The 26,537-nt window shown below is 38.4% G+C and overlaps 1 protein-coding gene across 11 annotated transcripts in view; it reads left to right on the top strand.

Moving 5' to 3' along the window:
• Positions 1-26,537, top strand: part of MAP3K15 (mitogen-activated protein kinase kinase kinase 15) — a 91,331-nt gene that overhangs the window by 35,059 nt on the left and 29,735 nt on the right. For 8 of the 11 annotated variants that reach the window (XR_009743375.1, XR_009743377.1, XM_061453218.1 and 5 more), the window contains exons 4-9: positions 3,617-3,688; positions 7,043-7,236; positions 9,274-9,442; positions 11,028-11,134; positions 24,760-24,930; positions 25,978-26,090. Coding sequence is in view for 9 of the 11 variants with exons in the window: in XM_061453218.1 (XP_061309202.1) it covers positions 3,617-3,688; positions 7,043-7,236; positions 9,274-9,442; positions 11,028-11,134; positions 24,760-24,930; positions 25,978-26,090 (826 nt within the window). In the remaining 2 variants the exon portion in view is untranslated. The remainder of the gene's footprint in view (positions 1-3,616; positions 3,689-7,042; positions 7,237-9,273; positions 9,443-11,027; positions 11,135-24,759; positions 24,931-25,977; positions 26,091-26,537) is intronic. The other 3 variants (XM_061453216.1, XM_061453217.1, XM_061453215.1) reach the window with 1 other exon arrangement.

The raw sequence follows: 26,537 nt of genomic DNA, 5'->3' as shown, positions 1-26,537 counted from the left end.
CCAGATTAGCAACCTGCAATCTTTTCTTTTGGCAGATTCCTCCCACAGAGGGAGGTATTTACCTTCACATGAAGAGAAGAAAAGATGGATGTGGTAACATGGTTTCTGGAGCAGGGCCTGGTATCAGACCTGTAAACACCATGTGGCTAGCAGATGGGTCAGGGAAGTACTTTGAAACTAGGATGCTGATCCCTCCTTTAAAAACGAGGGATTGCCTAACCTACTTTCTTCAAGTGTTTAAATTAAGAAAACAATTTTGAGTAAAATACAGTGAGAAAAAAAGATTATAAATACCAACTATGGATTCTTGACCCTTTTTTGTTATATGAGGTTGTTCTCTTTTATTAGTTAAATGTGCTCCTATATTGCATTGTTTCATCCCTTTTTTGATCAGAAATTACATCAAACTAATTAGGAAGCCAAATAGTTAGTAGGTTAAAACTTCATGTTTTTCTCAGGTAGAGTTGACTTCAAATAGACAATTGCTTTCTACTCCTTTCAGATCCAATAAGTTGCCATGAGAGGCTTGCAGTTTGCTGCTGCCCCAATATGGTGCTATTGCTTCATTGCTTGGTTAAATATTTTACAACCATATGGGCAATATCTTGTTTGAAGTAAATTGCTAAGGAGGATTGCTGCCGTTGTTAAGTAGGTCCAGAACTGGTGTGAATTTACTGTGTCCAATGAGGTATGTATTTACATTGGCACTTCAGTTTAAATGCTGAATATTAGATACAAGAGTTAATATCTCTGTATTAGGGGTTTGTGTTTTCCTTTCACTTCTCTTGATTAGAAAGTGTGGGTATTCCATAGCAATGCAATAGCAGAAAGAGTTTAAGTGCACTCTTCATTAGGGTCTGAAGACATGTTGGAAAGAGGATAGATACCTGACCTGCTAAGCCTTCCTCCAACCCAGAGTTAGCCACAGGAATACCATTGCTGGTTTTACGAAGGGAAGTCCTCTCCACATCTTACAACCTCTGTGTCCACACATTTGCACTGTGTATAATGGAAAGGGGAACAACCGAGATTCTACCAGGCACAGCAAACTGTTTTTCCAGCAGCACAAATGAAACTTTCTGTGCTGGCTGCTGGAGCTTGGAGCTTTCTCTGAGGTTTGTTTGCCCTCACCCTTACTATTTGTCCTGAAAATCTGAAGTCATGTACAAAAGGTGCAAACAAAATCATAGCATGGAGCAGATGTGAAGCTGTGTTAAAGATGCAGATGAATGTCTTGTGTGTCATCTGGGGTGATTTTCTTTTGTATATAACCAGTAAGCCTTGAATAAAATGGACGCTTTCCTTGTAAAGAAAACATATTCTAATTCAGCATCAAGGAGGAAGCAAGAGTGAAGAACCTGGACATAAAGCTGAAAACAGTGCCCAGAAGAAAGGTCAGCAATTAATTTGAGATTTAGCCTAAGTACAACTGGTCTAACAGTGAAAATTATACAGCAGCATACTGCAGTGGTGAGAGTTCGAGATATTTTATAGCTTACTGTCAGAAAAAAAGAGCTTAAGAGTAGGAGAACTTCCTTCCTTCCCTCCACCATACAGGAAAGTTTTCAGAGGTGAGATAAGATGGGGAATTTGATTCAGTTCTACTTGACTTCCTCAAACAAACAACTAAAATTCTGCATTGATAATTTATTGCATACTTGGATACAAAAGGAAAGAATTATTGGCTTGGGAATTCAGTTCCCAAGAATGAATTGCCCTGGCATGAAATTCAAGGTCAAGATTCTATGTCCCATCAGTTAGGTTTCCTTCTGCAGAGCTCCTCTGAGCTTTGAGGGCTGTTTTCTGCTAATTGTGTTGAGGGTGTATGCACAGCTTCCTAGTTTCTGTCAAAATAAGAACTGATAAAATAAATTGCAAATATGCAGTCTTGCAGAACAGTTTGTTTCCTGTGTCATTATGGAAAAGTCAAGGTTTGAGAGCACCGTGGATGCTACTGGACTGTAGAGTAAAGGAAAATAAATTCACCTAAGGAAAAACTGGCTTGTGCTTTGGAGTTTCTGTAGATGTCGGATAAACTTTGGTTTACTGACAAAATGAAATTTTAAGGATTTTTGAAAGCAAAAAATGCTTAAAAAATTCTTTTTCCCCAAACCAATGTAATAGACAAAACACATGGGAAAGTTGTTCCATTATGATGCAAAGTTTTGTTGCTATCGATTTTTTAATTTTGTTTCAATAGGGAAATTTCCTCTCCCTCTACAGTATTTTAAGAAATGTTGTATACAGAAAGTCCAAGAGTGCACAGGGGACTTTTTTAAAGCTGCTGGAGTCAGGAAGCAAAATACACAGTCTTTCTGGGAATAGTTCTAGCATTGGTTGCACATAGTTTGAGGTACATACTTTGATACATTCAGTTGTTTAAATGTGGCATTGAAAAGACAAGCTAGAATTTCACACTCTAGGAAAATTATTATGGCAAGTACAGGATATAAGGAAAAAGACTTAATAGTTAATTTTTCTTTAGTTGATGGTATGCCTGAAGAAATTTGAATAACCCTGTTAATTGCTTTCAGGGAAGTTATTTAAAGGAAAGTAAACTGGCTATGAAAGCAAAAGGTTTATTATAAAATACTTAGGCCACTGGGCCTGATAAAGTATTTTCAGAGATTTAAATGGTTTGGGGCTTTTTTGTTAGAACATGTAGCAGCTCCTATAGCAAGCAAAGAATAAAGTCTAGGCCATGGAGGAGTCATTAGCAAAAGTTCTCCTTGATCTAAAGGGGACAGGATTGCAATTTATCCTTGCCGCAAGGAACTTTTATATTGAAAAATCACTTCTTATGGTAATTGGCAAAAAAGTCTCTTCAGAGTTTCACTAGCTGTATAAATTAGACTGCATCTACTATTTCAAGGCAATGAACATTTAAGTAAAAAAAAAATCTTAAGAAAGATTTTTGCACTTGGACTCATATTCTCCAATTTAGTAGCCCCAGTGGATACATGGAAGAGCCAAGATTCTAAAAGTATGATTACATTATATGAATTTAATAATCTGAAGAAGTATTATTGCAGAGTAGTTTTCTATATTTTATGGTTATTTTTACAAAATATAAATGTTTGTATGTTATACAAACATTTACAAAATATAAATGTTTGTATAAAAAGAGTTTGCAAAAGGGCTGAGAATGAAAGACGTGTAGGAACATCTTCAATGCAATCATTTTCTCTTTTGAGGGGAGAATAGTACAAAAGCAATGGGTAAGCCAGTAAGTGTTAAATATTAAATAGCCAATAAACGTTTATGTAGTTTTTATGGAAATATTACTATCTCAAGGGATGTGTATTAGTAGTGGTTTGATTAGTGTTAACTAATCATGCAATCAGTCTGATAGGTTCATAAAAGTAAGACTTGAAAGTCTGTTTCTGATGACACAAGGAGATGAATAGACAAATTATGTAGACAGACAAATCATATACTGGGTAGCAAGAGCACTGTTTTCTTGGCCTTCTAAATGCACTTGCTATAAATATCTATATTAATTTTATGTTGTTTCTTTAATAATTTCTCTATTCATGTGTCATGTCTGTCTTTTTGATTCTCATGCTGTTTTGTGGTGGTGTTTTCCTTTTTGTTGTTTTACTTCTATTTGGAGTAGGTTGCCAACCACAAAGCTTTTCTTCGGGTTCAAGTACCTCCTGAATACCACAGTGGTTATCTGATAGACAAAGTATGTATTACTTTAAATCTGCTTCCTATTGAACAGATATGGCATCTTATAACCATGTTTCTAGGCATTTAAAAATGTACAGCGTTTCTCTCTTAAGGATTCCTTAAGAATAGTACTTGGCAGGATCTTTTCTTCAAAGTGATTCTTATCCTGGAGTACTCTTTCCTTGCGAGCTAGATCCCAGCATCCAGACTGTTTGGCTTGTGATAATCTCTCTTCACAGCCTTTACATAAAAATACTGCATATATTCAACTTTAGAAGAGGAAGTATTTTTTAAAAGTCTTGGTCAACTGTACTGCATGATGAATAGGAATGTGATGTCACAGAAAACCACAGTGAAAACCTCAGTTCTTAAGGCAACAGTGGATTAAACTCCTTAAATCCTCAAAACTTTGTGACTTCTTTGAGTGAATGCAGTTATTTTTCTGTTATCCTGTGTGTTTTCCTTGTAACTGCTTGATAAGGTAGGCTAAGCAATCCTAATGCTCTTGATGCTTGAATAAGTAGCAAAATGAATTGCATAGCTTAAGTAAAATAATTGTGCTCTTCGCTGTGCAGGCATAACTGCCTCTAAAAATGCAGAGATTTTACGCAACATTATTTATATGGAGGGAAAGAAAAAAAAGGACTCCTAAACTTTAGTTCTAGCGTAGTGTCTGTCACAGTGACAGTTGTACTGGAATACCTAGCAGTGCAATTAAAAAACAAACTGATCACGTTAGTAAGGTCAAAAGTTTACTTTTAGCAGCATTAAGAAAATGCTTAGAGGAGTGTTTTAAGGTGAAAAGTAGTCTACACTTGGCCTGCCTTGTCTAGAGCCTAAAAATGGTCTATGTGAGCCTAACTCAGCACTTCAGCAAAAGCATGACTCTGTGATTAATGCCTTTAACCATTTTTCCCTGAAGAACAGGTCCCTTTCTCAACTTGATTTCAGTTATTTTCTGAATTTTTATCCTAAATTTTTGGCTCCTTTTGTGCTAGATTTTGAAGTGTTGTTGAATGCAAAATTTTCATTACTAGCATACTGAGCACACATTATTTACTGGTAGATGAGCTTTTTTTTTTTTCAGTCTGCTTGATTTTTTGTTATTTTTAACTTAAACATTTCTCAAAATAAGACAATAAGAAGAGCTTAACTACTAATCCTGAAATAAACCAGCTCAGCATACAGTCTTCATAAGCTATGAAGTTATAGTTCTATTACAATTAAATAACTCATAATTTATAGGTATTATATACTTGCAGCTTGGATTTCTATATATTTTACTTCATACTCACCTGTGCCATTTATTCATTATCCTAAAAAGCAATAGGTGGTGTATGACAGCACAGTAATTTTCACAATGATTAGCTTGTGGTGTCGAAGACCAGCATCCTGAGTAGATAATCATAAGAAACCAAGATGATATCTTCCTTCTCTAACCTTTAAAGCCGTCTCTAATGTTTAATAGTGTAAGAAAAGTACATGGACAGAACTGGTTTTCTATGTAATGAAGATAAGAAAGACAGTCTTAGAAAGGCCACACACTCTACATGAAGGAGCTTTATAATTTATTATATGTCAGATTTGGACAGAATAAGTTAGAAAATTGGAGCTGGTTACTTTCAGACAAGGTGACATGCTCAAATATGTGCAGAGTTCTTCTCTGCACAGAAGGATGTGTCTGTCGTATATTTTTAATTGTATAGATTTTCCTATCCACAGAGGCAAGAAATATAGGTCAAATAGATGAGATGTTGGCTCAATAATATTAATACAGTGTTTCACAAATGTAATTTTTTTTTTTTTCTGAAAAACTGCTTTGTGTTTTCATTAGATGACTGCAGTTCCCTTTATGTCACAAAATACATCATGCTTTCAAATTGTTGGGTTTTTTTTCCATTGCAAGAAGAACTAATTCATTATTACAGGTTTAAGAACAGAGTTTCTACACAAACAGTTTTTGTTTTGTACTGAACTCAGTGTTTATTTGAATAAACTGGAGACTAAATTGCTTTTGAATACTGGTGGTTTCAGTTGCAAATTTTCCACCTTTTTTGATAGGAAGTAAAGATGACATTGCAACAGATAATTACATTGTTAGAAGAGAGATAAGGTACTGTAGTGTTTATGAGGAAGGATTGTGGCTTGATCTTTATCTATTAGAAATAATTTAAAATTCTAAATCTTTGCAGACTTATAACAACAACAGGATGTACTGATACAGGTTTTTTTTTCCATCTGTATTTTTAGTAACTGCATGCCCTACATTGTTAACTTCCCATAAACTGTTTATTTCTCATCTAGTTTATTAATGCCTATAAAAATTTGTCATCTTCATATCCATTCGTTCCATTATCTCGGCATTCTCCCATTGTTCAGGGTGACTTTGAATGGCTACAGCTTTACTGCCAGCCTAGATGCTATGAAAAAATAGAAGGTATTGATTTTGCTGTATGTTTGATGCCTTGATATCCCCAAGGTGGAGTTTGAAGGGTATTTAGTGGTAGTTGATTGTGTTAGATGTATCATACTGACCCATTCTTCAGTGCTCCTGTCTAGTTACTCTGAAATGCAGTTTACTTTTAAACAGCAGAGAATTGTCACAGCTCAAAACTGGTGCTTCTAGTACCTGTGGAAAACTTTGCAGTTATCTGGTTTTTTGGAGTCTTGCTCAGGAGCCGAAGACTCTGAACTTGCTGATCTGGGGCTCTGAAGGGTATTTTCTGCTTCCCCTTTCAGCACCATGATTATGTTTACACTTTCTATGTGGCATGTTTAGGACTTTTATTTTTTTACTTCTAGAATTCTGTGCTAAATGTATTACATACATTATGAAACTTTTCCAGGTTTTCTTGGTTGGTTGGTTTGGTATTTGAAGGTAGCATGCAACAAATATTTTGTAGGCTCCTCCGGATTAAACACCTCCATAAAGTCTTTCCAATGCTTGTGTTTCTGTATCTCTCTCTCTGTGGGGAGCTCTGCGTCATATGCTTCCTAGCAAAAAGTGGGCCTAGAGGATGCAAGTACACCTCAGACACCCAAAATTTGGGAGCAGAAGGTTAGCTTGTAACTGTCAGACTGTATTAGGGTCCATACATCATACAAAAAGTATTGAACAGTTTAGTTGCATTGTTGCTTAACAGATTACCCTTGTTAATAATGAAATTTAACCCTTGTTAATATTTTTAACTCTTCCATGAAAAATTCCCTTAATTTAATGTTTGCAAATCTTGTGTTAAACAGTGCGCTAAAGGTTTGTAATGCACTAGCCCCAATCTAGCTGTTTCTTCTGATAGTAAAAGATTGTGTGTGTACACAAGCATATTTCTACTTTCATTTGTTCTCTAAACTGTGCCTGTTTTTATTTTAGGCTTCCAGTGGTAATTATTACTTTATTCCATACATCGTCACACCTTCTGCTGACTACTTTTGCTGTGAAAGTGATGCCCAGCGAAGAGCTTCTGAGTATATGCAGCCCAGCTGGGACAATATCCTGGGGCCACTATGTGTCCCCCTGGTGGACAAGTTTATCAGCCTTCTCAAGGATGTCCATGTTACATCGTGGTAATTTTGCTACACATACATCTCCAGAACCTTTGATAGTCTCTTGAATCTTATAAAAAAGCAACAAAAAACCAACACACCCCCCCCCCATCTATAGTAGCAGCATTGATGATTTATTATTATTTATTATTATTCACTGCACTTAATATGGTTTTTAAAAAAACCTGCTATCTTTACTGCCTTCTGTATTGCTGTCCTGATTTATGGTTACTTTCTGAATCATCAGTAAGCAAAGGCAGTCCATGGGTTAGGTGAAGTATAAATTACAGTGCATAAGATTGAAATAGGAGATAAATCACAGCCTCTTCGTAGAGCTCAAAGCCAAACACTATCCTTTTCTGTCACCAAATAATGTGGCAACAATAGGCAATCAAATGTAACTTTGATAGTTTGGTTTTTGTTGTTGTTCTCAGTGGTGCTTGGTTTTGTTTGGTTCATTTTGGGTGTTTGGGTTTTTTTAACATTAGCCTTTTAATATGAGATCTAGTTGGAGGCCTGTGACTAGTGGAGTGCCTCAAGGGTCAGTACTGGGACCGGTATTATTTAATATATTCATCAATGATTTAGATGAGGGAATTGAGTGTACTATCAGCAAGTTTGCTGATGACACTAAGCTGGGAGGAGTGGCTGATACGCCAGAAGGCTGTGCTGCCATCCAGCGAGACCTGGACAGGCTGGAGAGTTGGGCAGGGAGTAACTTGATGAAATATAACAAGGGAAAGTGTAGAGTCCTGCATCTGGGCAGGAACAACCCCAGGTTCCAGTATAGGTTGGGGAACGACCTGTTAGAAAGCAGTGTAGGGGAGAGGGACCTGGGGGTCCTAGTGGACAACAGGATGACCATGAGCCAACACTGTGCCCTTGTGGCTAAGAAGGCCAATGGCATCCTGGGGTGTATTAGAAGGGCGGTGGTTAGTAGGTCGAGAGAGGTCCTCCTTCCCCTCTACTCTGCCCTGGTGAGACCGCATCTGGAGTATTGTGTCCAGTTCTGGGCCCCTCAGTTCAAGAAGGACAGGGAGCTGCTGGAGAGAGTCCAGCGCAGGGCAACAAAGATGATTAAGGGAGTGGAACATCTCCCTTATGAGGAAAGACTGAGGGAGCTGGGTCTCTATAGTTTGGAGAAGAGGAGACTGAGGGGTGACCTTATCAGTGTCTATAAATATATAAAGGGGGAGTGTCATGAGGACGGAGCCAGGCTCTACTCAGTGGCAAACAATGATAGGACAAGGGGTAATGGGTACAAACTGGAACACAAGAGGTTCCACTTAAACTTGAGAAGAAACTTCTTCTCAGTGAGGGTGACGGAACACTGGAACAGGCTGCCCAGGGAGGTTGTGGAGTCTCCTTCCCTGGAGACATTCAAAACCCGCCTGGACACATTCCTGTGTAACATTATCTAGGTGTTCCTGCTCTGGCAGGGGGATTGGACTAGATGATCTTTCGAGGTCCCTTCCAATCTCTAACATACTGTGATACTGTGATACTGTGATACTGAGATAATAAACATGACACTGGCCACTTTTACGAGGGACTGTTGTAGTTTTGAGGATTGAGGCTGGAGATTAAAGTCTCTCTCGATTGCTCACCCTGTTTTCTGAGGCTAGTCTGGTTTTGTTTGTATTTCTGTAAAACATGGTGAAAGACTGAGCTTTTAGGTTTTCTTTTTCCTAGTGTGTGGAGCATGATGTAGCGCTGAGGGCCCTTGGATTTCTTTCTCTTTCCCCATTGCCATCCCACCCCAGTGAAAGGCTCACCTAAAAACCTCCTTTTCTCACCTGGTCCCACTCTTAGAATACCATAGATGAGCCTGCCTATATACACCCTCCTCACACCTCCATCCATGGCAGGTCTGCTATTCTCTGGCACCTTGCTGGGTATATCATGTACTTCATGGAAAATTTTTATGTGCACCCCACTGTGAGGAAATGGCACTTGTTGGAAATTATGCCAACAATATCTAGAAATAAGAAAAAAAAAAAGAAAAATAAGAAATATCTGTCCGTCTTCTTCTTATATGTCCATCTTTTATTTCTGTAGTGCCTATTATAAAGAAACGCTGCTGAATGATATTAGAAAAGCTAGAGAGAAGTATCAAGGAGATGAACTGGCTAAGGAGCTGGCTAGGATTAAGCTTCGTATGGATAACACTGAAGTGCTGACTTCTGACATTGTCATAAACCTGCTTCTTTCTTACAGAGATATTCAGGTATGTTCTTAAAGATTAAGGACGATTATTTTACCATGGGATTTGGGCTCTTGTTTGTCCTACTGTACTTCACTGTTTGTTAAACAGTGGTTCAAAGCTGACACTAAATTGTTACGTTGTTTAACAGTTTGACTTACCTGCTTGGCCAGTTCAAGGGGCCTTGGACTCTTATTTATTTTGCCTGTGAACAAGAGAAACATTAAATGACTCCCTGAGGTCAACTCCTTTGCTTTTAGTAATTTTTAAAGTCCTAAACCTCCCCTCCTGCCAAACTCTCAGCTTCTAGTGAAGCAAGATGCTTGCTTTTCCCTTCCCTCCCTTCCCTCCCTTGCCCTCAAAATCAGATACATTTAGAAATGAAGAAAATACATTTGTTGTATTGGCCAGAGGTGCTCAAGTTGTGAACTGTCATTCAAAGAAACATTTTTATTTTTTTTTTAATCTGCTTTGCTAAAACACAGCTTGTGTCATGTATTTCCAAACTGACAGTCTGCGTGTTTGACATCCTTTTAAAATACACTTCCAACCATTCTATGGAAATGTTTTTTTTTGTTTTTTTTTTGATAGAATTAATCAGAATGGTTTAGGTTGGAAGGAACCTTAAAGCTCATCCAGTTCCAACCCCCCTGCCATGGACAGGGACACCTCCCACTAGATCAGGTTACTCAAAGCTCCATCCAACCTGGCCTTGAACACTGCCAGGGATGGGGCAGCCACAACCTACGTGGACAGCCCATTCCAGTGCCTCACCACCATGAAGAATTATTTCCTAATATCCAGTCCCAATCTCCTCTCTTCTAGTTTAAAGCCATTCCCCATTGTCCTGTCACTATATGCCCTTGAAAACGTCCCTCTCTGTATTTCCTGTAGGCATCCCTTTAGGTACTGGAAGGCTGTTAGGTTGGTTATTTTGTAAGTATAAATGGGTCATGAGAGCATTGGGTGACCACATCATCCTGCATTACCCAACTTTCCACTCTGAGATGATACATATTTTCCTGCAGCACTTCATCCAGCTTCATTTTGATCAGCTCTGGTGATCATTTGCATTCCTTTGAGTGGTCTTCCTTGAGAAATGTAATAGTCTCAAAACATATTTTCAACAAATAAGTAACATGAAGCCATTTGTTGATGTCAGTAAACTGCCCTCTTCAGCAATGTATATGCAAGTTACCCCTGAAAAATCAAAATGTATGCACAACCAGTTGACATGCTGCAGAATGAACTGTGCCCTAGTCTGCAATGACCTGATGAAGCGTCATTCACCAGAAATCCTCAGTAAAGGCCTGAAAAAGCCAGGCTCATCATCCTTCTTCCCAGTGCTGGGAGTGTAATTGATCAAACTGGCCAGAGGGACTCAGTAATTTGGGCAGTGGCATTGAAATGAGGAAGAAGCAAGTACTGACATGGATGGACAAAATCCCTGTTCATTTCCTTACACAGATTTTGTGGCTGTTTCACTGAGTCTTCTAGGAACAGTCACCTGAGATACTGTCTAGCAGTCATGATATGTTTTAGTTTAGTGATGCTTTCCTCTGCTTTCAGTTTCTTTTCTTTTTTTTTTTTCTTTTTTAATTCATAACAGGACTATGATGCTATGGTGAAGCTGGTAGAAACACTAGAAATGCTTCCTACCTGTGATCTGGCTGATCAACACAACATCAAATTTCATTATGCTTTTGCATTGAATAGGTAAGGATGATTGATTGAAGTTATTTAATTTTATTCCTGTTCAGTGTGGGCTTATGTATAAATTTATAGGGCAGATAATATCCAAATTCTTTTACCTTTCTGCACACAGATATTTACTGTAGTCATTTTTTCTTTAATCCCTGTGCACCAGGACAGCTTGTAACTTTTGAAATAATTATTTTCCAACAACCATGATTTTGTCAGAAACGTGATGAGAGTGAACCTGTTCCGAAGGCCACTTGAGTAATTGTGGAAGACTCCAGCGATAGCCATGGACTCTTGGTTAGGCTGAGATTGTTTATCCTGAGATACTGATTATTCTGAACACCTTGAAAAGTTTAGCATGATAGAGTTCTGGCTGAGATATTAAAGTAATAGGTAACAAGCTTGATTCATGAATACACATTCATGATACATCTTCCTTGAAAGGCACCTTGAAAGTTGATCTGGACCTACAGGTGCTTTGCTAGATTAAGAAGCACAGAAATATTTTTGAACTCTTCTGGTTAGCTACAGATATCTGCAGTGCGTATGTACAATAGTTATTTTTTTCTAAAGGATTTATATTAATTTTGTATTGTAGAAAATAGATCTTATGAAAATAAAATCACATGTAGTAATAAAAGTAACTGGTTAGATAAAATCCACATGCTATTAAAAATTGTGATCTGCAATCTAACTAAAAATCAGCACTGAGCAGCATCAGGATGGCACAGGATCACAGAATCATACAATAGTTAGGGTTGGAAAGACCTTCAGATCATCAAGTTCCAACCCCCCTGCCATGGGCAGGAACACCTCACACTAAACCATGTCACCCAAGGGTCTGTCCAACCTGGCCGTGAACACCGCCAGGGATGGAGCATTCACAACTTCCTTGGGCAACTCATTCCAGTGCCTCAGCACCTTTACAGTAAAGAACTTCTTCCTTATATCCAATCTAAACTTCCCCTGTTTAAGTTCGAACCCATTACCCTTTGTACTATCACTACAGTCCCTAACGAAGAGTCCTTCCCCAGCATTCCTGTGAACCCCCATCAGATACCGGAAGGCTGCTATGAGGTCTCCACGCAGCCTTCTCTTCTCCAGGCTGAACAGACCCAGCTTTCTCAGCCTGTCTTCATACGGGAGGTGCTCCAGTCCCCTGATCATCCTCGTGGCCCTTCTCTGGACTTGTTCCAACAGTTCCATGTTCTTTTTATGTTGAGGACACCAGAACTGCACACAATACTCCAAGTGAGGTCTCATGAGAGCAGAGTAGAGGGGCAGGATCACCTCCTTGGACCTGCTGGTCACGCTCCTTTTGATGCAGCCCAGGATACGGTTGGCTTTCTGGGCTGCAAGCACACACTGACGCAGGCTCATGTTCATTTTCTCATCGACCAAGAAAAAGTTAACTAAGTTTTTCTCACAGAAAAAGATAACTAGACCCATGCTTGGAACCGTAACCCAAAGATAGATAATGACAAAGCCTTTTTTATAAGAAGAGGGAGAAATTATTAGTATTTAGTTCTTGATACCAAGTATATGAATATGGTTCCTACATGTAGTTCAGCTTTTGTAGGTTTGTTGGGTTTTATTAAAGAGTATCTGTATTCTCTCTCTGGTATCATAGACCATTAAGTCATAGCTGGTTAACCATCTACTGAATCTGCTGTGTTGTTCTGCTGAAGTGTACCTTTCAGAAAATTTTTATCTGAATAGATGAAGACAGAGAGAATCTATTTATGTAGTTTGCAGCTTGCTCTGATGAAAGATAATTTTCTCATTAGACTGCTTAAAAATGAAGGAAAAAATGCACTTGTGGGCTAAAATTTTTAACGTACAACACAAGGCAGTGTTTTAAAATAGAAACCAGTGTTTGACATGTAATTGTTACTGTTATTATTGCATTTCATTGCTGTTATTGAATGGAAATATCGCAGGCTTGATCTTATAAAACTTCTGAAATGCAAGTCTACTTGAGATATCATTTTAATGTCTTGAGAAGTGGTGTCAACACGAAGGATTTAGACCTATTTTTCAGAGGAAGTTTGTCCAACTTTTTATTATTTCAGGAACTTAAGATTCTTAAATTTGGCAGTAAGAATTATGCTAGGGTTGTGCCTTGTTCTCAAATTTTGATTTGATCAAGTTTTAAAACTTACTGTGCACATTTAGATGTGCATAATATAATTGGCAAGTTCCTTGCCTTCAAATTCTTTGTATTTTGAGCACCATGTGACACTCATGCCATTAAAACATCTGTTTTGGCAATGACAATAGCATCTTGGTAAGACAAGACAAAATTACTTGCTATGAATTTGCTTTCCCCGTCAACAGGTTTCATTAAATTGATCACTAGCCTGAACCAGCGTGACTCTCCTTGTGTTCTTCTGGGAACAATTTAAACATTCCCAGAGAAAAGTTTTTTCTGTAAACTAAATGACCAGTTTTCCATTGGTAAGAATGCAGAATTTAGCTTCTATAGGTGTTTATTCCTTCTTAAAACAAAATGCGGGACAAAAGTAAAAAGTTAAGACTTGAAAATTTTCAGAACAAGTCCAGTTAGTTTAAAATGACTCCGGAAGTGTTTTTACCATCTTACTTCCATGGTATTTTTTAATCACTTTTTCTATTTTAAAAACAAATTCTCTTTAGTAAGTTCTACCAGTATCTATTTATAAAAATACAGAACAGTGTTTTCACTTACCGTTCTATTAATTTCTGTATAAAAAAACAATATTAATGTTATTCAGTACAACTGATTGAGCCTACCAGGAGCAAAATACATCATAAAGAAAACAGAATTGGCATCTGTAAGAATATCTGACCCTGCAGAAGTTAATGTTTGCTTAATTTCATTACAAAGGTGTACCTGTGACCATAGTTAACAGAGAAAGTCATTCCTTTATTTAGTTTTAGGCTCTGCAACTGAGATCTGTTGGCAGTGAATTTCACTTAGCATTTTCAAGTCAGTGCTATTCTCATACTGTAGAGAGCTAGCAATGTGGCAGGCAAGTGATAGTGAGTTTCTTCTGGGGGCATCGGGTCTTTGCTGGTACATCAGGTGGACACAAATGCAGTTTGTACCACACTCATGTTGAGTTCAAGTTAACAAGCTGAGCCAAGGGAAGGGGCAGGGATATTTTACTTCAGTCTTAAAACCCTTCCAGCCTAGCGGCATGTCTCCTGGTTCAGAGCCAGCCTCAGTCTGACCTGTCTTGGATCATGAGCAAAGAAAACCTGGGCCTTCCTGCAAAGTACTGTGCAGAAATGTGCTAAAGCACTTATTATTAACATATGTAGTGAAGGCAGACATTTTAATGCTAATTTCTGGTACCCTGATTCGCATAGCAAGTTTTTAAACACAATTCTCTGCTAGATCAACAGTCTTCATTCCTGGTTTCCATTTCAGAGCAGAGCATTGAGCATGTTTTAGATTTGCCATCACTTTAATACCAGAACCTAATAAAGGATGTTTGCAATTACAGGCTTCTGCTTGATTCCAAGCCTGGCCTATCTAAGTAGGTCACCTTCCTGGCTGCTTGTTGAGAAGTCTGAGGGAACAAAAGGCCATTCCTCTACCAGTGTCTTAAGCTAATTAATTCTTAGTCTACATACAAGCAGAGTAGAGTGCTCTTTTTTAAACAGACATGGGTTGGTTTAAGATGTTGTTCCTTGTTATCTCCCAGCTGAGATTTAGGTCTGATTGTATCTTAGTTTAGGCATAGAATGGAACATATCTTTAGGTATAAGTTGAGCCCAAATGGGCAACCTGAATGTTTTCAATATTTGTATTCACGGCTTTGTTATGAAGTAAGATACTGTGTAATCGAGGGCTGAGTGTTTCAGAGGTAGATGGCTGTTTGCTTCAGGTATACTCTGCCTGAGAGGCAAGCACTGTGTAAGAAGACAAGGTATGTGAGCCACCAGGAAAGGATGTTCTTGTAGTTCTAGATTCTTGAAAGCTAAGAAATTTCTGAATTAAGGTTGCCATTTTATTTCTTCTGTTTTAAATGTGAGTCTAATTGACGGCTGTCTGATTTTTTTTCTCCTTGAGAGCTTTGCCTGGTGCATTGGAATAGCTGGAGGTCACCTGGTCAGTATCTCAATATTTTGTGTTGATCTGCTTGTTAAAGGTATAACAGTGCCATATGATAAATAAACACATTTATTGTATGGCACAGCCCTCCAGTCCTTGCATGAAGTGGTCCTTTAATGTTTATTGCTGCAATACCTAAGTAATTTATAACCATATCATGGAGAAATAGAAGAGTGATGTTCCATTTACATGGAACTAACATACAGATACATGAAGTTCACTAATTAAAGGTTTCAAATTGAGGTGTCTACAGTGATTTGGCTTTTGAAGTATGAAGCACGATGAAACATATTTTGAATCCCACTGTCTTCAACAATTAATGTTTATGCAACCTTATTAATTAGCCTTTAGGTTCTCAGGCTGGTGCTCCTATAAAATGAGGACTGCACATTTCTGTGGCAAGTCTTTGAGTGAAAGGACATGCAGAAAGCTAGAAGACAGTCATGCAGGATGGCCTCCAGCTGCCTCAGGTGTATTCCAGCCTCTACTCTACCTCCATCCCAGCTCCCAAAGTAGAGGCCTCAATAACAGTAGTGAATGAAAGTCCATGGCAGACCCTCACAGTAAAACCAGCTCATGTATGATAGGACCAGTAGTCATGTTTCCTCTAAACCAAACCACACCTACACAAAGTCCTTCCCTTGATCACACAGTTTAATTTTACGTTGGCAAGTACACATATGGGGCCATGGGGCCTGAATTTACATTGTAATGATGACCTGAATCTCCCTCTCTCCATTTTTTTTTTTTTTTTTCCTGAAACTTTGAGAGTTTCACAATTCTACAGGGGTTCCTTTGTGTTGTGCCATGGTTTGCATGTCGCTGTTACTTTTGTCCACTCTGCTTTCCTGTGCAAGTTACAGCCACAATAGGTAACACTGACATAGGTTAGTACCGCTGGCCTTACAACCTGGGTCTCGCTAAATGAGCTCTTTCGTGTACTGCTCTTATAGTTGAGTTCTGCTGAGTACCTTTATTGATGAACAAAACAAAACAGTGAAAGAAAAACTTACTGTTGGGGTTTGTTTGTTTTTTTTTAAAAACACCCTACTGTGATTTTTACTAAGTCTTTTGTAGAAAGCAATAAACTGTGATAAAAAAAAAAAAGAGTTTATAGAATATGTTCTTGTAATAATTCTAGACTCAAATGAACCATTTCCTATTCTGTGGTTTATATTGTCTTGAATTATCTGAAAGCATTGAGCGAGTACATTAAGCACATGGACAGTACAAAACATGATCAAAGCCAGTGGGAGAGGAAAGTTTTGCAGTCTTTTTCTGTGAATTTTACTTGATGTAATAAGGTTAACTGAGTAATAAAAAAAGATGATAGTTTGTTCTATATTCTTTTATCTCCTGTTGCTGCAGTATAATATAGTAGATAAAGTACAGATATTTAGTTGAGTTTTATTTATATAGTTGATTTAAATATTAAGTGTGCTTGTCAGCTGGCTGTTTGCTTAGGATCTGCTTCATGAATTTAGGGCTTCACAGCAACGTTTTCGATGATTTCCAGTACGCTTATCTTTGAGTATTTTTCCAGTTGGCCTTACTTACCAAATTACCAAGTTCTGGAAGCTTGTAAAGAGACCAAAGGGTATGCCAAATTCTCTTCAAAACAGAGTAGACTTTAAAACAAAACCCAGCCCTAGCATAAGGCCAGAGCTGTGAAGACTTCAGTCTCTTTCCAAGGCAGTTCTATCTTCACTTATATTAAAGATGAGGGCAGCTGCAGTCACTATTATTTAACTCAGCATGCTGTGTTTTAACAAGCAACATATTCCAATACAATAATAAAAGGGGTGATTATAAAGTGAAGGGCATAACAGGGTGCAAGGAGAAAATCACTAGTAATTGTGAATAATAGTAGCCATAGGAAATTATTCCCATTGAAAAATGTTCTGCAATTACTCAGACTTAGTGAAAAACACATCATAGGGTTCCTCATTTTGTATGAGTGACTTGCATGAAGCACCTGAAGTGTATATGAGATAAAAAAAAGAAAGCTATTTTTTTCATTGTCATAACTAACTGAAGAACTGCAAATTTAGATCTAGTCTGAAGGCCCTATTCAGGATCTTGTTTTCCTCATTCATTATTTCAAATATTGAGGATTATACAATCAAATTGCATCCTTGGTGAAATGTCTTAACTCACAAATTAGGTTTTTGTTTTAAGTGAGAGTGCTGGTGTAATGCCTTTAATTCAAATGAGTTGTATTCCTCAATAAGTAAGACATTATTTGAAATATTTTTTTCCTGTAGATTTCTGTATGGTTAGTAGCAATTCAGACCATCTGCCATGGAGCCATTAGGGTATACTTAACTAATAGTGTCCTATTTTATGCAAGAAAATGAAAAAAAACCCTGTATTTTTAAATTAATCGTGTATACTGTAGGCAAAGGTATTGTATGTGATGATAAATGAATTCAGTATCATATATGAAGACCAATTAATTTTATGAAAGGTGGTATTTATACTAATCAATTAAGTTGTCTGACTGCCATTTCCTCTGCAGTGAGATCAGGGTATTTTTAATCATAATTATGTGTAGTAAATTATTGGTAACTGCCTCGAGGCTGAAATAACAAAAAACCAAGAGTCATATAGGAATAAAGTAGAAAAAAACAGGTTGCTCTTTCTTAATGTATTTGACTTTATGAGAGACGTTTTCCGAATTGTTATGCTTTATTTCCCCTTGCATTGCTTTTCAAGAAATCTGTTTGCTTGTAGAGGCCTTAAAGTAGTACAGAAGATCAAATCAGTAAGTTAACATGAAATACAAAGGAAACCAAAGGTGGATTTCCTTGAGTGAATTACTTTTCACTGACATATGGTTTTCTATATAGTATATAGTCTTCTCCAGCTAGACAGATGGAAACAAGCCATACAGGGGAAGATGTGAACAAAAAGGTGGAAGGATTGTATCAGCTTTTACTTACAGAAAAAGCTAATTCTTGTCCCAGTGAAATCCATGGTGCTCCTGTTAACTTTGTTGGTTCACTGAGTGTAATTCTGGCTCTTTAACCATGCCAATGCTTTAAAGCCAGTAAAACCAGCCTGTGAGGCAGGAAGAATTTTTGTTTGGGGGATATTTAAAACTAGGACTCAGTATAATGACTGCAAGTGGAGAGAAGGATTAGGGGAAAAAAATGGGGGGGGGGGGGGGGAGGGGGGGGGGAATGAGCTGGGGGGAAGAAGCCATGAATTAAAAAAGAAAGAAAAAAAAAGAGAGAATTTGGATTTTGCTGTAAGGCAGCAGTTATTCCAGGGGGAGGCTGTGATATGAATAAGATTTCTGGATCATGTTTGAGAGCTAGGGGAGAGAAACAGTGTAAGGGGGGCCACACTGGCTCATGGCATAATTCCTTCTAGTCTAGGTCCTAGACTGTCTCTGACGGTGGTCAGTAGCACATATGTGGGGAAGAGTATGAATACAGGAAAATGCACAACGATAGATCTCCCTAAATATTCCCACTGCTTCCACCAGCTTGCATCTCAGGGATTTGCTGAGGCAGCAGTAGTAATTTTTGTGTTTGTCAAGTAAATTTTAGAAGGGAAGAAGGGTATAGATTTGTTAAGATTCTGCTTTCTGCAAATAAATTGATTGCTGGTTTTGTAACCTTTCTCCATTAGTACAAACTCACAGGAAGCTTGAGCAAACAGTAGCAAACCTCATCAAATTATGCTTGTGCTTCAGAGGGGTATAGGTCTACAGAACTGTGGAGTGGTGGATGGGGACAGGACTGATTTGTGAGGGAGTGTTTCTGGTTCCATTAACAGGTACAAATTTTTTATCGAAGAATGTATCAGATCCCTTAAATATCAATAGCTATGAGGATGCTGCAGGTACAAGAGAAGGAAAGAGCATGAGGGCATCCTTTAGGACTTACTGCTTGGTGGTGTAGTTGTACCCCCATGGAAACAAGCAAACATGTCTCACCAGCACAGAGTACATCTGGGCTTCTAAATCCAAGCCTCAATTCTGCTGACTGAAGTTGCTAAGTCACAGAACAGCAGCTTTGTTCTGACAGGGAGAGTGTTGAGAAACAAAAAAGGGTGGCGAGAGACAGAAAAAAATCCCATCGCAACTACTCAATAACAGCAACGTTTTAAATGTAGTGTGCTTTTTGAAGAAGCAGTATTGCTTCATTTTACAACTTGTCCCTTGGCTTCAGAGGAAAGTATTTGAGTTGAATACCTCTCATTGTGAATAAGAATATCTGACTCCAACACTGGATTAAGACAAAATATGACAGCAGGGTGGGATGGGGTAGAAACCAGTCAATTAGAACACATGATAAAATACTGAAGTTGCACTGTAACTTGATCATACCTCAGTTGTTTGTTCAGTACATTGTGCATTTATATGCACATGCTTTAAAAAAAAATGTTTTTATGATGTGCTAAGCTTTTTAATTTTTATGATGTGCTAGGTTTGTAGCCCTACAGAGTGATTCAGAGCAGTAAAGGAGGAGTGGACAGTTGGTTATGTTGGGGAGACAGATGAAGGAGGCTTGTGTAGAGAGGAAAGCGAGAAGACTACTTCTGTGATTAAAGACACGTGGCAGAGTAAGCAGCCAGATAACTCATGGCAACACTGTGATGAGCAAATTACCAAATTGACAAGAAAATCAGTGAGCAGTTTCTGGAGAATATAAACTACCAGGCAAAACTGAACTGGCAACAGAACGTTAAGACTAATTTATCTCTCTATAGTTATGTCTTACTGAAAAGCCTCAGTTTATTGAAGTATTCTTCATACAGTGACTATCTATCTCATACCATTGATCATTCTTTTCTTCATTTGCCTTTTTTTTTCTTAATCATAATACTTCAGTTTCTTTTTCAAATACAGCCTAAAACTATGCACAGTATTGAAGACTGGTGTGCCGGGTATTTGTAAAAAAGCACCATCATGTTTTTAATTTTTAGTCTCTGTCCATTTCCTTTTAATTCCTAGCAGTTTGCTTGTGGGGGGATTTTGGTGGTGTTTTATTAAGCACTAGGATATTTTCATAATTGCCCTAGTATTTATAAGTAACTCAGACCTCTTTCATCACTGGCAGTAGCTTTCATGTTATTGTCTTCACATAATTTAGACTGATTTTCTCTGTTTCATTTCTGTGCAAGCTTTCACAAGGCAAGGTTTGTAGGGAGAGAACTAAAATGTGCTCACAAAGAAACCAGTGGGAGGGAAAAAAGTTATTAACAGCTTACCCAAGGCATATGCTTTGTTTCAATGCTTCTATATAAATTGTAGTAGTATTCTTTTTTTTTCTTTTTTATCTCATTTACCATTAAAATAGGGTATTTTGTAAAGGTAAAACTGTATTTTGAAAGAACATTCAGATTGTGATCAGCTGTTTTAAAAACCGCTCTCCCAAACCCAAGGCAAACCATGAAGAGTAACTCATTTTCACTGGCTGTGGTATCTCCATCCTTGGAGGTTTAATCAATTCAGCTTTTCAGGCAAAGCCAAGGTTGCTGTCATACAGTGCTAGGAGATGGTCCTGCTCTGAGAAGGAGATTCTATTGACCTCCAGAAGTACCTTCCAACCCTCATTTTTGTGATTCCCTCTAGTGTGGCTTTAAATGGGGTCTGAGGAGGGTGGGGAAGCTAATGTATTTGATATTGGGTGAGAAAAATAAATATCAGTGCTACAGCCTTGAGGATTTAAGGGACTCTCTTTTACTGTATTGATAATACCACAAACCTCTTTCAAGACACCTTGAAGCCATAAGCTGTCAGACATGCAGATCTGACAAAGTGTGGGATGTGAAATAAGAGATGAAAATGGTCCAGCATAATAGGTTCTGCATATTATCCGAGACTATTATTTTCATTATATTGACTTAGAGAAGTTCCTTGCCACCTAAATTTCATGATTTTTCTGTTGTTGGTTGTTTTTTGGGGATGGAGGTTGGGGGTGTGTGTTTATGTTTTCCTTGGTTAGCCATCTATTTTTGAGATTGCTTTAGAAGGCAATAACCGTTCCCAAAAGTGTAGATTATTGTAATTGGTATGTTGGGGTTTTATTGCCCAGTGGGTATCAAATTCAGCTGCTGTGAGAAACAGAGTTTAATATAAAGATACCTAAACTGACTTTTGCTTTAATAATATCCTGTTAGATTAGCGTATATCTGTCATGTGCTAAATTTTATTTTAATATATATTTTAATGATGAGTTTTTCATTCTCATGTAAGAGACTCAGTTTTGAGTCCCTGTTTATTTAAGGCTTGGTCCTTTGAAATGCTCCTAGTATTGTATTTGGTGTGTACAGGTTCATCCTTTGATGTCCAGAAGTGTTAATCTGCATGGCGTCCTATTTTAAGCAGGGTCTTGCTTTATGCATTGTATTTTTTTCTTTAAAATTATGCTTTTCCAATCAGTACATAACACCTCTTTATATTTAGTCGATGAGGAATGGGTTAGAGACCAGTTGAGCAATCTGGACATCCATAAATCCATGGGTCCAGATGGGATGCACCTGCGGGTGCTGAGGGAACTGGCAGAAGTCATTGCTAGACCACTCTCCATCATCTTTACCAAGTCTTGGGAAACGGGAGAGGTGCCTGAGGACTGGAGGAAAGCAAATGTCACTCCAGTCTTCAAAAAGGGCAAGAAGGAGGACCCGGGTAACTATAGACCGGTCAGCCTCACCTCCATCCCTGGGAAAGTGATGGAACACCTTATCCTTGGTGCCATCTTAAGGCATATCAAGGATAAGAGGGTTATGAGGGGCAGTCAACATGGCTTCACCAGGGGGAAATCATGTTTGACCAATCTCTTAGCCTTTTATGAGGAAATAACACGGTGGATGGATGATGGCAGAGCAGTGGATGTGGTCTACCTTGACTTCAGCAAAGCATTTGACACAGTCTCCCACAGCATCCTCACAGCTAAATTAAGGAAGTGTGGTCTGGGTGATCAGGTAGTGATGTGGACTGTGAACTGGCTGAAGGAGAGAAGCCAGAGAATTGTAGTCTATGGGGCTGAGTCTAGTTGGAGGCCTGTAACTAGTGGAGTGCCTCAAGGGTCAGTACTGGGACCAGTATTATTTAATATATTCATCAACGATTTAGATGAGGGAATTGAGTGTACTATCAGCAAGTTTGCTGATGACACTAAGCTGGGAGGAGTGGCTGACACGCCAGAAGGCTGTGCTGCCATCCAGCGAGACCTGGACACGCTGGAGAGTTGGGCAGGGAATAACTTGATGAAATATAACAAGGGAAAGTGTAGAGTCCTACATCTGGGCAGGAACAACCCCAGGTTCCAGTATAGGTTGGGAAACGACCTGTTAGAGAGCAGTGTAGGGGAGAGGGACCTGGGTGTCCTAGTGGACAACAGGATGACCATGAGCCAACACTGTGCCCTTGTGGCTAAGAAGGCCAATGGCATCCTGGGGTGTATTAGAAGGGCGGTGGTTAGTAGGTCGAGAGAGGTTCTCCTTCCCCTCTACTCTGCCCTGGTGAGACCGCATCTGGAATATTGTGTCCAGTTCTGGGCCCCTCAGTTCAAGAAGGACAGGGAGCTGCTGGAGAGAGTCCAGCGCAGGGCAACGAAGATGATTAAGGGAGCGGAGCATCTCCCTTATGAGGAAAGACTGAGGGAGCTGGGTCTCTATAGTTAAGAGAAGAGGAGACTGAGGGGTGACCTTATAAGTGTCTATAAATATATAAAGGGGGAGTGTCACGAGGATGGAGCCAGGCTCTACTCAGTGGCAAACAATGATAGGACAAGGGGTAATGGGTACAAACTGGAACACAAGAGGTTCCACTTAAACTTGAGAAGAAATTTCTTCTCAGTGAGGGTGACAGAACACTGGAACAGGCTGCCCAGGGAGGCTATGGAGTCTCCTTCTCTGGAGACATTCAAAACCCGCCTGGACACATTCCTGTGTAACCTTATCTAGATGTTCCTGCTCCGGCAGGGGGATTGGGCTAGATGATCCTTTGAGGTCCCTTCCAATCTCTACCATACTGTGATACTGTGATATTCTCAATTTTATTCATATATTTTCATACAAGGCAGAGTTGAGTCAAAGCTTGTTCTAAACGGAAAGCAGTGAATTTTTAAGTTTCTTTTTCATGCTAAAGTGCTGTAAGGTACACACTAGCTGTGTATTTCTTTTCAACAAAAGCTTGCACATGTGCTGACTTACATGACTATTTTACATGTTACTTGGGAGCTGTTGGACTTACATTTTAGGGCTCAATTTTGTTCTAAGCTGTGTTTACTCAGATTTCTGCGTGTTCATATTAACAACAGTGAAACTTGGGTGCCTGTACTGAGAGAATTCAGTTGGTTCAGAACAGGTTTCGTTAGAGTATGCAGACCTATGTAATGGATTTATCCCACTTTTTAACTTCTGTTTATTTCTCGTAGAACTGAAAAAAAGATACTTTCTCCTTATGTGCTCATTAGAGAAGACCAGTATTAATTTCAGAACAATAGTCAACCTGAAGAAAAAAAATGCTTTAAAAAATATTCAAGTATTCGCTGTGAGAGTTTACACAATGACATCAAAGGCAGGATAAAGCTTGCACAACTAGCTACAAATCTGTTTAATCTTATTAGATGTTCTCCAGGACTTAGAGTGCACAGACGCCTGAATTTTGCTACAAATGTGTTATTGGTCTTATTGCATCAGTTGGTTACCTAAGGAACTAAGCCACTTTACAGTAAATATTAATCCTTTCAGGGCATGCAAATAATAAATTTACCAGAAGCCATTATCTGCTACTGGTATTGCTGACAAAGTTATCATAGTACTTGTAAGCCCACTCCTGGATACCAAGGTAGGGATTAGAAAATTGTAAACAGTTATAAGAAGGAGTTGGTAAAGATTTTGAATCTCTCTGATGATTAAAAAATGTCTTCAGGAGGCTATTAAACTCTTAAGCTGTGTTTACATTACTCTTGCAAACAGACATTTTTGTTTGTTCTTGGTGACTCTTTGCAGTAAATAATGAATTCCACACTTAAACAGGAAGGTAAAAGGAAGAACAAAAAGTCGCCATATTGAGCTCTCATTCTTTTGGCTAAAATAGGATTGACCTGGCTTCTGCTTTACTTAGCATTGGCTTGTATTGGCTCTGGGTCAACTCGATTCAAGATTACAAGCTTTGGGCATGGCAGAATGAGCTGTCAGCTCAATTGCTGAAATGGCCAGTTTTGTTAAGTATTTTTAGGAATGAACACTAAATAAGCACTTGTTTCTTATTGCAGGATGTGCAGAGTCTGTGTGCTTATACATGGAGGAATCAAGTTAGATGGCAGATTTTTTTTCATAGAGGAGCTCTGGGCTTAAATCGGTTCTTATGTCAGCTAGGAGTCCCATGGTAGAATAAAAAACAAAACAAAACAACTGTGTTTTTTATAAATCAACCAACAATCATAATCAGTTTAAATAAAGGCAAATCTGCATATAGTAATGAATGATAGGTTGTGGAACAGATGGTGGATAATGTCATTCCACCATCTTGAAGTTACTGTTTCAGATCTGAACTCTTATTCTCTGTATTCGATTTCAGAAGAAATAATGCAGGGGACAGAGAGAAGGCGCTACAAGTTATGCTTCAAGTCCTGCAGACGTGTGATCACCCTGCTCCCGATATGTTTTGCTTATGTGGGAGGATCTACAAGGATATGTTTCTTGATTCTGAATGTAAAGATACCAGTAGTCGAGACCATGCCATTGACTGGTAACGGAAAAAAAAAATCTGCATTAAAATGTTTTCAGACTTTTACTTTTGTTTATGAAAAGCAGGGCTGTAAGAATTAGTAAATCAGTTGTTCCACTCATCTCTTTTCTTCAGGGTTCTGTTTGATTAATTGGTTTACTGAGCACCCGATCTTTGGATAGGTATTTCCTTGCTTCTTTTTATAGGCTATCATGAATACAGAACGATAAACTTCATCCACCCAGATCTTTGTAGAAAAAAATTATAATTAATATGCTTCAAGGCCAAAATGAAATACAAATTAGATCATGGGACTTAAAGTGGTCCCTTGTGCAAGGATGGTTGCCATACTGATCCTCAGGAAATGCAATGATCTACTGTATATAAGAAAAAGTATTGATAAACTATATTATGAATTTTCTTAAGATAGTAAGGCACGCATGTGCAAACAAGCTCGCAACACACTGTTCACATCAGTGTTTGTATAATCATATAAACTACTGCTGAGTACAGTAATGTTAGCAATGTGCGTTTGTGCTCTGTGAAATACTCCTCTTTTTCTCCTCCCTCAACATGATTAGTGCAACATGGATGGGTAGTAGTTACCATAAAAGTTTCAGATGGATCTTTTCATTGTGCACCAGCTAGTGGTGTGCATTCAGCCCATCAGCTGTGTCTGTTTCCCTTAATGAGAATGAAGCTTTAAAACAAAGGGCTTAAGCCTTTTTAAAAAAACTTGCATTAAAGATTAATATTTTTGTTGCTTTTCTCATATGAATAATATAATAAAATCAGGTTCTATTGCATTTTCGAGTTTTGCAGTAATCAGTTTGTTTCATTTTAACAAAACCACACAAGCTGGCAAGACATAAAACTAAGTAGAAGTTTTTCTTTCTCATCATAAGAAAAAAAGCTACTTTCTTTCAAGCGCTCTTTGCAAAAAGTGCCATTGGTACCAACTAGCCTTATTGTCCTTGTGATAAATTAATAGCTTAAAATACCTACCAAAACTTTGCAGTATTTCAGTTCTTCTATACAGAGGTGTGAGCTCTTGACTCTTCTCTGCAGGTATCGCAAAGGATTTGAACTCCAGTCAACTCTGTATTCTGGAATTAACCTTGCAATTTTGCTACTTGTTGCAGGACAACAGTTTGAAAGTTCAATGGAACTGAGAAAAATAGGTAAATATCCACACACAGTGCCACAGACAGGTTCTCTGCCTTTCTCCCTATGAAGAAAACAAAATGCCTCTGGCAATGGGTTGCAATAGACACATGCTTGAACCTAAAAGGGGGAGAATGCAAAGGTGGCTTTAAATCATTCCCCTGACCTCATTGTGGGGTGGACGTGTGTAGAGCCTTTAGCCATTGATCTCTTGCAGTAGATACGGATCTTGAGGACACAGAGATGTGCAGCTTACGTTGACAAACAGGAGGAAGGTAGCCCAGACAGATAACGCAAGAGGTTTTCCAGCATTGTCGCAGGAGTTGGGACTGTATGGACTGTATTGGGAATGTTATTTGCAGACCCAGTCTTTACGTTGGGCAATGTTTTGTTTTGTTTTGTTTATTCGCTGGGGAAAACTTGCTCCACTTTATTTTTACCACTAATGTGTAATCAAGTCTTTT

Source organism: Pezoporus flaviventris, unplaced genomic scaffold (assembly GCF_033815535.1).
Source record: "Pezoporus flaviventris isolate CSIRO_AGI_PZ_B2104156 unplaced genomic scaffold, CSIRO_AGI_Pfla_v1 ptg000015l, whole genome shotgun sequence".
NCBI classification, from domain to species: domain Eukaryota; kingdom Metazoa; phylum Chordata; class Aves; order Psittaciformes; family Psittacidae; genus Pezoporus; species Pezoporus flaviventris.
This window is presented reverse-complemented; position numbering and strand designations above follow the sequence as displayed.